The sequence below is a fragment of the Mytilus galloprovincialis genome, chromosome 10 (assembly GCF_965363235.1).
Source record: "Mytilus galloprovincialis chromosome 10, xbMytGall1.hap1.1, whole genome shotgun sequence".
Classification (NCBI taxonomy): Eukaryota; Metazoa; Mollusca; class Bivalvia; order Mytilida; family Mytilidae; genus Mytilus; species Mytilus galloprovincialis.
In genome coordinates this window covers 18,224,245-18,239,192 of record NC_134847.1, presented here as the reverse complement: position 1 = coordinate 18,239,192, position 14,948 = coordinate 18,224,245, and the positions used below count along the sequence as shown (strand labels likewise).

Here is a 14,948-nt window from a genome sequence, read left to right as displayed (position 1 = left end):
ATGACACTGTTTATAATGTTATTTTTTGATAGACAAGTCTTAAAAACAACAAATAAAAAAATCCTTTTTTGCATTTTGTTTGTATTCTTAAGAAGATGTAGAACATACCTTAATGTACAGCAACTAAGAAGTGCTTAAATACATGTATGTGAAATAATTAATGTTATTATACTTCACGTTATAATGCCATATTTTGATTGGTTAATACGAGGGTGTTAATTTATTCTATCACATAGCCAATAGGGTGACATTTTTTTTTAATGGACAATGAACAGAATTTACATCAAGTTATTAAAGACAATGCTTAAGTTCTACGTTTTGGCTCAATTCTATTGTTTGACTGACAAAATTAAAAAAAATATAACATCTTGCTTCACTTCTGTAGATTTTTCTAATATTTGTTAATGTTGATATGTATGTGACGTCATAGAAAATACTTTTAAATGAAATTCATCTGTAAAAGACACGTATGATAGGACATTCAGTACATATGTAGTGGAAAAAAAGTCGCCACGGTTGACAATGTTTTCTCGAGGTACCAATCTGCTTTATCACCCTCTCAGCTATCTGTTATTTATATATTTGCACATAATATCATTCTACGAAACATATGACATTTTTTATTGCTTATGTTAACGAAGAACCTACTGATATTGTTTATCATGTGTTATACGACATGTACTTTTTATGTTTATCCTTTATGCTTAGATGTATTCTAATTAATTGATTTCTTTCTACAGAAAACCCTGAGTTTGCAAATTCACTGCATGAGAAATGTGTGAAGTATATGAACGTGTGTATCAAGGCTATGAATGACGCTTGTAACGAACTTCTGCAAGGGCAAATAACATTAGATGTTCTGAAGATCTTGTTGTCAGGCAAACAGAACTTCATATCCATTGTAGAGGAAATAAATGCTTTTGCAACAGAGTTTATTGAAACAACTTTATGTATTCGAGAAAAAGAACTGGAGGCTTTTACAACAACATTAGCATATGTGAAGGAGTTCGTCTACGTATGTAGAAAGATAGAAGGTATTTTACTTCCAAAGAAAATGAAACAAAATTTTGCAAAAATAATATTATTTTTAAAGTTTTGTTATACATCTTAAATATACCTGTTATTGTATGTTAATTCTACTTATTTAATATAGTTTCATGTATTGTTTTAAATGAAAGTACATTTCTATTGAAAAAAGGGCTGTACGTAATTTTATCATACAATAGAGTATAAGTATGTAATTACATAATTTATATGCCGCATCGATCCGCGTCGGTAAAGCGAGTTAAGTGTTATCCTTTTTCGTCAGTATGTCCGTTCGTCGGTCCATACGTCCCAAAATAAGTTTCCTTTCTATAATTTTGCTTTTCCTCAACGAAATGTTATCAGACTTATACTCATGATTGTGACCAGAAACGCAAAGCAAGTCTGATTTCCGTTGCGTAACATCTCCAGTTCTCTAGACATATTCCTTCATAATGATATATGCAAGTGAAGGCATCATCTGTGTCCCATGAACACATTCTCCATTTCCATTTTGATTTCTTCAAATCAATTAATATTTTTTTCTATCAATGATAATTGTATATCAATATAATCAACTTTAATTTAGGGAATACAGATGATATAGAAATAGCACTTACAGATTTTAAACAAGCGAATGAAATACCGTTGGAAAAAGTATGCAGGTTAAAACGAGCAGAGCGTATTGAGACACCAACAGGAGATCACAGCATCCCTACATATTTCTTCAACAATTTTGAAGACATACAGCAGTATCAACCGTTTGTAACTGTCCTGAGATTTGAAGCATTCGATATGGACGTCATTCCGCAAATCTTACTGTATACAAAGATATACTCTTTTAGTCAAATATGGAAAAAGACGGGTAGAGAAGTAAAGAAAAACAAAGGAAAAAAATTGAGAATCAATGAAATTATCCTAGAAGTCTGGAAACCATCATATACCTTTTGGAATTCCATTTGTTACAAACTAAAAACTGGTGATCTGCTTTTTACTGAATTTGAAGATTACTTTTACCAGGAAGAAACTGAAATTGCAGAAATATTACGAAAAGAGATTGCTTATTCTAGCACAAGGGGGGATACACAATGGATTCAAATTCGACTTGATCAATTTCAGAATCACAAAATGATATTTGACTGTCTAAAAGGTGCAAAAGCCATCATGGCGATTGTCCACACATATGACTTAAAAGGTGATTTCAGTCATGTTAATGAAATAATAAACATGGTAAGTTGTTTCTATTCTTTTAAAATAAAACAGAATTCGTTTACAATCGCTGCTAAATATCAATTTATATATGGTTTAAAGGCTTGTGTATTTTTTGTAAACCACCATATTAAGATACGATTTTTAAATCGCCGAAAACAGTAGAAAGTGGGTATTTCCCTTTTTGATTGCATTTTGTAAATACAGCTGTTTTTCAAACCACATCTTTTTTTAAGAGAGATATATTGCGGTATACAATTAATTCTGAAGAAGTTAAAAAGTAAAGGTAAGGGTAGTACACTATTTTCGTATAAGTTTAAACTCTAGTTCAGTGCATATATAAATGTTTAAAATATGCTGCACAGCCCTATGTTTTAACCTTTAAATAAAATAGTAGTGCATATCAACTTTCTATTCTAGAATATAATTTTTCACACAACTTCATAGTAAAAGTGTAACAGTTTTAGTTCCAAGGGGAGTTCTTATGGGATATTGCATTGTCTATATTTACAGAAATGCAACCTTTAACTCCACTACATATCACTCGAAGAAAGTAAGCGCCAAAATGAAGATGTTGTGTTTTTTTTCAATTGTTTAAAGAAAGTGCAGAACAATCAGTATGCCAATGAATATAATAATTTGCGTGTGTAATGATTGAAAATGGCATCGTAGACATTTTAACATTTAAGTTTACCTAGGCTACCGTTTTTCGGATTAATTTGGCGGGCAGTTCAAACCTAGCATAGTGGAGTAAAAAAATGCTGGGTTCCCTTTTCGCTTACATTGGCCTGTGTGTTGCAACTACATGAGCAATGAATGCGAAGAGATATAATTTTATAAACAATTGGCGAATGCTTACATAAATACTAAGTTATCGTTTTTAGGAAATACTTTTTCTATCAGGCATACTCACGAACATAGCCTCATATGGCTAACGTGACGCGTCAACATAATGTAACATATTTTCTGTGTAGACTTGTTTTTACTTTTTATTCCCGAAATATTGCCTTTTTTTAATTTAAAAGTGGTTTGAATATTCTTATAACTATATATAAATATGTTTTAAAGGAACCCCTAAAATATAGCATTTTAAAATACAACTTGTACAACTTTTACATGATTCAATTATAAATTATTATTTCAGACGGATGGGGAAGATGCAGCCATGAAAACATTTGATGATAGTCTAGTAAAAGCGTGCTCTATACTAGGACGCATAGATGACAAAAAAATTGAGAGTTTGGTCATGTTTGCAAGGTGTCAGCCTCTTGTCACATGGCTTAAAACATCTATGAGTAAGTCAAACATTATTCATATACTCAGATACATTTAACAAACAAAAGTTGTACTCGAAATATCAATTAACGAAAAAACGGAAATTCATGGTAGTGCTTTTATAACATAATACTTAAGATTGGTGCAGCAGATCTTTTGATATCATTTCATGTTTTGTGTAAAGCTATTCATGTGTGCAGATACTAAATCATCCTTTATTTCGGAACGCTATAGTGCCTTCACGTTTTTTTATGAGGGTAAAATAAGGAGATGCTTCAAACGCGCCAAATGTATAAAATGGCACGCTGCATGCAATTCAGTTACAACAACGCCTTTGTTTAACTTTTCATTTAAGTATCCCCTTTTAATACGGTAAATGCCAATAATAAAGACCTTAGTGCTTTGATGTACATGTACTTGTAATTGTTGAAATGTAATTTGTTCGCTTCTCACGTTGAATGCAGCTTTCCAAGAATCCGGTACTGACCAATACATATTTTTTTTTGCAGTTGCAAATTAATAATCAAGGTGACTGGCTTTGATAAGAAGTTTTCGTAGTGTTTCTTCTGTTCCCCCCAAAGATTAAAATGTCATTAGAAATTATGATATGTCTATAAGGGACAAACCGACAAAGTATGGAATTTAGATATCTATCGACATTTTGCGGATAAATGCGTATCAAACTGAGTTTAATTTTCACATCTATAGTTAGCATACCTTTTTTTTTATTATTAAACACTATATTCCTTGTCAATCTAATTTTAATATTAACAGGTGGATTAAAAGAACTCAACGTATTTGTGGATCTTGCGAGCATGTCAGCCGGGGAAACTGATATAGAGGTTGACAGAGCCCAGGTTCTGCATTCTGCAGCAACTGGGTATGCTCCTTTGATATTCTCATTAAACGAGACCTGCAATGATATGGAATTTATTGAACTATGTGAAACTGTTTGGAAGGAATTGGAAACTGATAAGAAGCTCCCCAAAAAATTGGTATGTTTTGTACATTTTAAGTAAAAATTATAAATAAAACACGTTGAAGTAAAAGAGTTTACGACGTATGTAATAATTTATAAAGCGTTATTTTCATTTATTAACATTGATTAGCTCTGCATTCTTTAACATTATTACTTTCTATGATAAATCGTATTGTTGCTATTTATGTGATTGTTGTTTTATTTGTTATATTTCATATATGCCTGGATGAGTAGATAAACTCATCATTCATGCCATGATCAAATACAGTTTTTAAACTGTACACCATATATTTCAGAAACATACCATCCAACATTTGGACTGGTTTAAATCAGTGAAAAAATCACACGGATCCGTTGAAATAAGCTCTTTGTCACAGACAAAAGCTATTAACTCAAATGGAATATATGAGGTTGGAAACTCAGACATGAATAATCATAGCAGGACACCGGTGAGTGCTTTGTGAAATATAGTAAATGATTATGTGACGATAGTAGTAACTGATAGAGTGGATTACATTTTATTAAGGAATATTTCTCCTTTTAAATAAAAAAAAAAAAAAACAAGTGTAAGATTCGTTGTAGCTATTTGAAAGTGAAACCTTCATTTTTTTTTTAACTAATAAAAGGATATTCTAAGTCAATGAGTTTTTGCATTTTATATCATACAATGACATGTTTTAGTCGTAGATACATTTAATATTTATCTCTGCCACTTTATTTGTTCAGGCACTGAAAGAAGTCTTAACATTAAATGTGGTGCAGGATGTCGATTCTGATGATGCAGAGTCATTAAGAGTGAACACTCGGCGCTACAAATATAATCAATTACTTGATTTACAATCTCGACTAATGCTTGTTGCTGGAAAAGCGGAGCAGGGAAAAGATGAAGTTGACAGATTTATGTTGGTACGGATTTCCTCAACCTATTCATGTGTTAACTGCATTAATGATAAATATTTCATCACAATTTAAATGAATCTATAAGTCATTAGAAGTCATTATTTAAAACAAAAATACTAGCCCACGTGTAATAACTGGTAACCTGTAACCTTATGCTATCCTTGAAGTCAAAAAGTCAATCAAATGATATATCATAGACGCATATGCATTCGTTCAATTCTAGCTGTTTATTGAGTCGTGTCTTGTCAGCAAAAAAATTACATTAACATCACATGATTTAAATTCAAAATTATTAAAACGTGTACTGAAGTGTTTCGAAAGATCCAACTGAAGACTATTACAAGAACAGCAAAACTCTTACAACATCGAAAAAGCAAATATGTATGATACCACGATATGACATTAGTTCACTTTCAATGTTCCTTTAAATGTATAAATGAGATTTCAAAATCAGTAAACAACTTTCGCTTAAATTTTTATTCGTTTTGCCAAACGATTAAATGATTTTGTCAACCCACTTTACCAGCAAGAAGATTAACAAATATAGATAGATATATATATAATAGTATGAATAAAGGCAACACTAGTATTCCGCTATTAAACAGTCATAAATTGATTGAGAGAAAACAAAATCGGACCACAATCAAACTAAAACAGAGGGAAACATAGCAACAATTAGAGGAAAACAACGGAAATATACAACTAAGCAACAACACTCTATAGATTGATTTTCTTTTGTTAAATCATAACTGTTTTGTTTTGATTTAGTTTCATTTTATACAATTAAGTTGGTGCTTTACCAATTGAACAATATCCTTAAATAAAATTCTGTTTTCGTTAGCTTTTCCCATTTCTCGATTTTGTGGACTTGTTGAAGGTAGAAATGGAATATATTTTTATAGTGTTCTTAAACTTCATAACAATTTCTCTTTTATTGTTATTTCCCTTGACTAAGAATTAGCATTTATCAAATATTAACATTTTGATTTTTCCTTGGTTACCGATGCCGTTCAAATTAATTAACTGTTACAGTACAGTAGAAAATTCTCTCATATTTTGATTTATTAATACATTTTCGTTGATAGAAATTCTCAAATACTCAGACAATATTCAACTGTGCTTGTGTGACTATCCTACATTTCTTTTGGGTGCAAACCTCATCAAGTTAAAATACAGTTATATCCTTGGCCTAAAATTATCGTTGTTAGCGTGCATAAAGAACGTATATCAAGAGAAATGTTTCACACGTATCACATGTAGACATTGTTATTTTCATTAACTAACCGTAAAGATCCATTCTAACCTCAATCTAAAGGGATAGTAACAGACCACCACCGTATCCTTATTTTCCGATTTGACTCTGCCATCATGTATCTTGACAAACTTTATAATATAGAAATTGTGAAAAACAAACTACATAAAATATGCGTACCTATAATGGTTTACTTTTATAAATTGTTATTAGTATGGAGAGTTGGCACTCATACCACATCTTCCTATATCTGTTCATTAGACAATAGGCTATTCATCCAAATTGAAACTTTTTTTTTAGATATTTGATGCTGTGGCTAGGCTTGGAAACATATATGTAAAATTAGTTACAGATGGTTGCGTCTTATTCAATAACTGGCATGCCACATTCCTTTGTGACAAGAATAGACCTGCATGTGCCTTCTTACATTTTGGACATGGACAAAGCATGCTCACAGTAAAAGGTCGCACGGATAAACACACTGAAGATGTCAGTGCAATGATTCCAAAATTAGCCAAAATCCTAGAAAAATTTCACTTTGAGTGGCTTGATTATATCAACAACAAGAGACGAGAATATCCTTTATTGAATTTCTTTACAACCGACCAAATTGTGATATTACAACAGCAGTTAGTAAAAATGGGCACCTGTGTTGATCCTCCATCCTCAATTTATCCATTACTGTCAGCTGTGAAGAAAGAATGTTCAAGAGATGATCTGATAGCAGCAATGACAGCAGCAAAGATACATATTTCTGCATTGGATTCTGGTAGTTCTCTCGATGAAGAAAACAAACATGCACAGGTTGATGAGGTTGAAGATGAAAGTATACAGGAAATAATCAAATGTGGTTTTTCACGATTACTGGCTAAAGAAGCATTGAAAAAATGCAAAAGCGTTGAAGATGGTATGGACTTATAAAAGCAAAATACATTTATTTAACTTTACAACGTGATTTTTTTTTATCCATTCTTTTGCTTTATTTATTTTTGTAAGCTCTATTGGTATGCATTAGGTAATATTTTCTTTAAACATATTGAAGTAAACAAAGGCAACAGTAGTATACCCCTGTTCAAAAGACATTAATCGATTGAGAAAAAAAACCAAAAACAAATCCGGGATACAACCTTAAACCAAGGGAAACACATCAACTTCAATCATAACACATCGTATTTTTAAGAAAGCATATGTTATTTTTCGTTACATATTTTCGTAGGTTATGAATATTCTATCTATACCAAGAACAACACATGGGTGTTAAATTATTTACCAGTCTTAATATTTATAATGTTATGTGTTACCAATCTATGATGTTTATTATGTAGCAATCGATTGGTGTTATGATCATGATGACACCTATACGGAAACCGATGTTATCCAAAGTGAAAGGATTCAAACATCATTTACGGGATGGTTTGACACCGAACATACAATGGCAACATTAACTTCTAGTTTAGTTACAGAAATAGATTTAAAAGAGTATGTTTATAGTTAGAATCATCGTTTGAAATTACACACCAACCTTTACGGCGGAAAGCCTATAGTATTGAAATTTATATTTGCATATCAACCCTACGTTAATCAAACTGTATAAATCACGTAAAAGGTGGCAGGCAAAGTACTTACTTGAAACATTGCATAAAACACAACTACTTAAAGAAGAAAATAAATAAAATATAATCTGTAGACCTCAGAAAAAATGCGAAAGTTACCATGAGAAATTCATAAGTCATAAACAAACAGACATGACATAGAAAACATAAAAACACAACCAAAATACAACGACTGTATAAAAGCTTATCTTTAAACAAGACAAATATCTTACGAACCTTACGAAAAGAGCGAGCTCGTGTGGTTCGAAAGGATAAACCGTTTCTGTTCCACTAGTAGCAACCGCCGTGTTTTTCGTATAAAATATTTTATATGTTTCGGTACATTTGATTACGACAACAACAAAATGAAATAGGACAAGATTGAGGTCTCCTGGAATATGTTTATTTAATACAGTATGAACATATTCTTAATCGCCTGTTTAATGATCAAATACCGAAAAATTTGAGCGTATGGAAAATAAAATATTATGTGAACTAAGTTTAATCATCAAGAAATTCATATTTTCGAAATGTAAAAGTTGCCTTTTAAAAAAGTAGATGTGGTATGATAACCAATGAGACAACTCTCCACAATAGACCCTTAACACTTAACTGTTTAACTATAATAAAAAAAAATGTACATTATAGATTTTTTTAATTGAGATAATTTGTTATTTTACCTGTATTTTTAGTCAAAATGAGTCTAGAAAACTAAAGAAGGCATTGAGGAAGTTGTGGCAGAAATTCCTGCACTCGATATCATCAAGTTTGTCAGATTATTTGAGTATTGAACACCTCGGGATAATATTAAATAAACTTAATGAACTTGGTAATAACTTAGATGATGATATATTTTGTTGAAAAAAATCTTCGCACATATATTCTTAAATTCTGTTTCAATGGACTAAGATTTAATAAATCCATATACAATGGACATGTATTACTGGTTTACTGACAAATATATGTATATTGTTTAGTAGTGTTACTTTATCATAAAGACCCAATTTTATTTTATTACTAAATATGTCTTTTGTTTGCAAAGTCCTTGTTTGCCAAGGACTCTGCTTGTCACTTTAATCAATCTTAACATTCAGATCACTGAACAAAACTGAACAACATCTATTATAATGATTGATTTCCATAACTAAAGACAACATCGTCTACATAGGAACAATTTGAATATGAATATTCCCCTCTTGTCTTGATCAAGTGAACAATTCGGTCACCATCTATCACTTATTGATAATTCATACCTTGTTGAAATATTGAAAATGATTTATCTCTTTTTGAGATTTTCACCTTGCGAAGTTTAACATAGTGCATTAAACATTGAAACCTATGTAATCCATGCAAAGCAATCTTGTTATTAAGAAGATCTAGAGTTCTTAACACATTGACATCAATAATGAGGGTGCTTATAATACATTTTGAAAATTCCTAATGATTGTGGACTTTCATTTACATGAAACATATAATAATGTAAGAAAATGATATATTCATCAATATGACTTAACCTCAACAACTGAAAGTTAATTTGATAATAAAATTGCTTTCGGGGTACAGAATACCGTTAGCTGTACTGTCTAAAAAATATTGGCCTACTGTGGATTCATTTATTTTAGTGGGTATCAATTTTCGTGGATTGGGGAAAAGTTGCATTTTCATGGGTATTGAATTTCGTGGTTTTACTAATCCCTGTTTACACATCCTATAGAAAATGTGTAATTTGTTGAACATTTGAATTCGTGGTTCACCTGTACCCACGAAAACCACGAAAATTGGTATGCAACGAATAATAATGAATCCACGGTATGAAAAATCTAACAAGAATCTGTTTAAATGATATTCTTATTTTTTTTTTGTATTAATCGATACTACCAAATGATTTCTGAAGTATTAATCGTTTCACAGATTAAGCGTTTCTTGTTTTTTTTTTATATTTACAGATACTTTTGAAGTGAACAGAACTATGCAGACGTATCTAAAAGAAGGGGAACCAAACCTCATTATTTGTGAACAATGTAAGTACGTGTTATTAGCTATAACTTATGCGTTTTGATAAATATTAAACCTGTTTCTACCAAAATGGAGTTGACACATTTCTCTCATTTTTTACAACATGTACAATATGCATTAGTAGTTAAAATCAAACATATGAAAACTGAAAGCGTAAGATACGTGTATTTTTAGATTAACCAGACAAAATTCTAAACGGTTGAAATATTTTGTAGGTGACCTTTATAATACACTTTTGTCAATATACAGTCATGAATTTGATCAGCCACTACCACAGTCGGATGAGGTTCTCCTGTGCGGATCTGAGACATCATTGGATACGGTGAAAATAAATTTTAGCTTACTTTAACCAAAGATCAAGTCTTATAAATTATTTAACGTATCATTGGCCATCTTTTGATTAAGATTACCCGATTTTAATATCTACTGAAATATAGAAATAATTCTGAGCAAATCAGAAACAAATATTCTTTATATAGAGGTGTTAGAACAAACATGGTATGATTACCTGTTATACACCGAACTAGATCCTGACATTTCAATTATATGTAGCCGTAGAAAAGCCTTTCCCCTTTCTGATAAGAATCTTTAAAAAATTATATACCTGCATAAAAATAAAGAAATGTGGTATGATAACGACATGTATCTACCAAGTTCAAATGATGTGGATGTAAGCAGTTACTCCGTTGAGTTTTGTTCATTTGACAAACTTACATTCATTTGATATTTTCTCTCTCTTAAAGTTACATTGAAATGAATGAAATCACTTAAACTCCCGACTCTTAGCAGTGAATGTAGTTGTTAAACTTGATAGATGCTTTTTATACTTCTTTGTTTAATATTTTTTTTCTATCTGATTGAGATTGTGACACACTGATGACTGCTTTACCCCTATTTTGACAATTGTTGTCCATTCGTTTGATGTGTTTTATATATCATCAACTATTGTTGCCTTTATTTATCATTAGATTATGCCATTTGATTTGGGACTTTCCGTTTTGAGTTTCCCTCGGAGATCAGTATTTTTGTGATTTTACTTTTTTCATGCAATTCCAATTTCCTTTTTAAAAAAGATTAACTCGTTATGTTAATGGTATCGATTTGATATGATAAAAAAGGACGCCAACGGTAAATATATGCGGATAATAAAAAAAGGTTACGAAGTTTAACCAAATTACGGAATTCAAGCATAAATTAAACAAGGAGGAAACCCAATAAAATTAACGAGATAAATAGTTAATCTTTCACCAATGAAACGAATACAAGATTACCCTCCCTCTTGTTAACATGTCTTAAGTAAATTAAGTTGAGCTTTAAAGTGATACATTATACTCTTGTTTAGGTTGATATATTTTTACGGAGATCTTTATATCATACAAGCAATCAAATATATTGCCTCGTAAACGTTGGTCAGCTAGATTATGAAGTGAGCAGTAGAGCGGAGAAAGTTTTGCAAGCATTACTAACAGATGCTGAATTCATTGGTAAATATTTCTTATAGAAAAACATAGATATATGGAATAATTCTACTAGATGACGTGAGTGTAAGCAACAATATAAAATATTTTCTCTTGAAATCCAAATAATACAACAAACAACATATGGAACAGGATATTCGTTCATTATTATTTGAAAGTAAAAGATTAGAAGTTATAAGGCGGGGATAAAAACACCGCACTGAATGTACCGAGAAGTTGACGTATTGCTTATCTTATCTTAAAAAGTGTAGGTTTCGAAAATAATTGCTTTAAACACCATAGGAATAAAGATTCAGATCTAGTATCAATTACACATCAATTTTCTTAAAGGTTTATTAACAAAAAAGAAAAGAATTTATACTAAAACATATGTTGAATTCTTTAGGAAATTGACATGAATTTTGAAGTACACAGTAATTTCTGATTTGAAAATATTCAGTACGGTCGTAATCGAGAATAAGATGCCTAAGAAGAAGAACAACAAAAAAACTGTACTTCTTTCTACTAAATATATTGAATGTCAATAAAACTACTTTTAAGCCATGGAATATAACAACTAACACCTGAGAAAGTTTTCGTTGTTTATCAATTTACCCAACACTACAGCTGTTAAAATCTTATTTTACATTATAGAAAATCCATTCAGACTTGTTGTAATATGCAGTACTGAAAATGAAAATCATTCGGTTATTTCAAGAGCATTAGCAAAATATCAGAGACAGCAGCTGCCTATTCACCTGAACAACGTGCAATCTTATGTTCTAACAAAACTGACCTCAGTTTCTACATCACCCTTCGATATCAAGCATGCCAGCTGTGTTGATTTTGACAAGTGAGACAAGCCACATCTTTATTTAAATTTACTTGAACAATATAGTTAACTCATATTTATGACCGATCGAAACGTAACTCCTTTTATTTTACTGTTTCACAAAATTGAGGTATTAGTGGTAAATTGTTAATTTGTCAGTGATTGATTCTAATAAATACTTTTTGAATAAGAAACAAGAAATCGGATGCAACGAAATTGTAATTAGTCCGAAACTTAATTTTAAATTGGAAGGCCAAGGACATTTTCATAAATTAATTCACTTACAATTCAAGTTTAACAACATCAGCTTGTTTGAAAGAACTTTGTAGTCTGTTTTGTAGTTAACCTATTTTTAGTAGATTAACAAAAAAAGAGATCATCGAGATATTTGTCCATAAAATATCTTACTGTTCATGTATCTGTTCAAGATCAAAGTTCTATAACATTTCTATAGTTTCATGGAATTTAAGACATGTTGATAATTGTGACATTACACATTTCTTAATTTCAATACTGTTCGAATACATAATTATGAAGCCTAAATATCACAACTGATAATTTTGATAAACATGGGGATTTTTCTAGACATGTCATTCTTAGTCATTCATGTATCTGTTCAAGATCAAAGTTATATAACATTGACTATAATTTCATGGAATTTAAGACATATTGATAATTGGAACATTACACATTTTTTAATCAGATTGAAATGAGATTCGAACAGCGGTATACTAATGTTGCCTTTCTTTAACGAAAAATCATTCATTAATCTTAAATCTCGTTTAAGATGTACGGTGAGAGTTGTTAGATCATCGAGGGCTGGTGTAGGGAAAACCTTATTCAAAGACAGAATGAAAAAGGAAATGAGTAAGGTTTTGAAACTTACACCAGAAAGCAGACCCCATTGTTTAACTATCCCACTCCATGAGAAGAAAATAAACATAGACGATGTCGTTGCTGTTCTCCTGGATGAAATACTCCCACCTCATACACGTTACCCTAGAATATTCCACTTTGATATAGCGCATGAGGTAAATATGAAGTAAAATTTGTCTTCAACAACATTGCAAAAATCAAACTCAAATACTTATAAAGTTTAATAAAGCAAATCGTAAGGACATCTACAAGAAAAAGACAATAAATCTTTACACGTCAATGATGTTGTACAGAGTGTGAGTGTGTTTGTTTGTAGTTGTAAATGTTATTGTCATCATTTCATCAATTTCCTCTTATCAATCTAACAAACTAAATTTTTGTAGACAGACAAAGATCAAATATCTACAATAAGTGATAATTGTGTTTTCAAACTATGAGCGTGGTTATTACAAATTCTTTATTAAATTCTAAAGAAAAATGTCCTTTATTTAAGTTGCCTTAATAGAGATTCGCAAAGGGCAATTATAGGAATAACATCTTAAAGTTTGAATAACATATTTGAGGCACAATTTGTGATATAAATTATGAAAAAACCTAACGTCTGTATTTGACTTTTTTTAGGTGCATGACGGTGTCGATGATTTCTTATTCCAATTGCTTATATTAGGCTGTTTACACCACAATTCTGGTTATGTTTGGAGAAAATCACACATCGATTACTACATAATAGAATCAATGCCTTTGTTGTCAATTGTAGCAGATACCAAGGTAACTTTCAACTTATTTATGGGTTCAATGTGCAAATCAAAGAGAAAAATCCATCGACATAATATATATTCAACTTTACGTAAGAACATGTTGCAGGATTATCAAATTCATGGACACAATTCTTTATACGCAAATGAAGACAAATGTTCATAATCGCTAAATATCAACCTGCAGGATAATTATTTCCTTGATTTAGCAAATGAAATTATGTTTCAATATCAGAGGATTAGCTCAAAAATAAGAAAAAGATTTTCGTTTAAATTCAAATAAACAATTAAAAATATAGTTTTCTTAATATCTTTTTAGACTTGTTGAATCAGATTCCTCGATACGGGGTTTGCTAAATGACTCAATTCTGTACATATAGCACGCTGTAAATTGTGATGAATTATATTTATTATCATATAATATAAGTTATGCCGTACATAATTTGAAGATTTCTTTTCTAGGGTGAAAATTACGATAGTATTCACCAATGCCTTGACATTTTACCAAGCATAGTATGTTGTTCTCCATTGGAATCAATAACAATTTTGAAGGGTAGGGAGAAACCAAAAGGTTTTACGGAACGGGATAGAATTTTCGACCGCTTTGAATTTGAAAGTACAACTTTTCAAAGACCTTACCAGTATTTGAAAAGATTGGATTCTGATTCGTCCTTACATGATGTAAAGCCTTGTTTAACGGAAGGGGATCAGATTCATTGTCTGCAAACGTTATTGAGGTACTTGATATTAAGGTAGAAGTATACGTATTGTTTCAGTAATAA

General features: G+C 30.8%; 1 protein-coding gene across 1 annotated transcript in view; it reads left to right on the top strand.

The window, feature by feature from the left end:
- LOC143048882 (E3 ubiquitin-protein ligase rnf213-alpha-like) overlaps positions 1 to 14,948 on the top strand; it is an 88,120-nt gene that overhangs the window by 3,695 nt on the left and 69,477 nt on the right. Inside the window, exons 5-20 of the mRNA XM_076222751.1 lie at positions 741 to 1,034; positions 1,613 to 2,253; positions 3,377 to 3,527; positions 4,282 to 4,502; positions 4,783 to 4,935; positions 5,213 to 5,392; positions 6,939 to 7,545; positions 7,964 to 8,117; positions 8,923 to 9,059; positions 10,177 to 10,251; positions 10,462 to 10,568; positions 11,589 to 11,730; positions 12,358 to 12,556; positions 13,323 to 13,566; positions 14,033 to 14,179; positions 14,629 to 14,903. Coding sequence (XP_076078866.1) covers positions 741 to 1,034; positions 1,613 to 2,253; positions 3,377 to 3,527; positions 4,282 to 4,502; positions 4,783 to 4,935; positions 5,213 to 5,392; positions 6,939 to 7,545; positions 7,964 to 8,117; positions 8,923 to 9,059; positions 10,177 to 10,251; positions 10,462 to 10,568; positions 11,589 to 11,730; positions 12,358 to 12,556; positions 13,323 to 13,566; positions 14,033 to 14,179; positions 14,629 to 14,903 — 3,727 coding nt within the window. The remainder of the gene's footprint in view (positions 1 to 740; positions 1,035 to 1,612; positions 2,254 to 3,376; positions 3,528 to 4,281; positions 4,503 to 4,782; positions 4,936 to 5,212; positions 5,393 to 6,938; positions 7,546 to 7,963; positions 8,118 to 8,922; positions 9,060 to 10,176; positions 10,252 to 10,461; positions 10,569 to 11,588; positions 11,731 to 12,357; positions 12,557 to 13,322; positions 13,567 to 14,032; positions 14,180 to 14,628; positions 14,904 to 14,948) is intronic.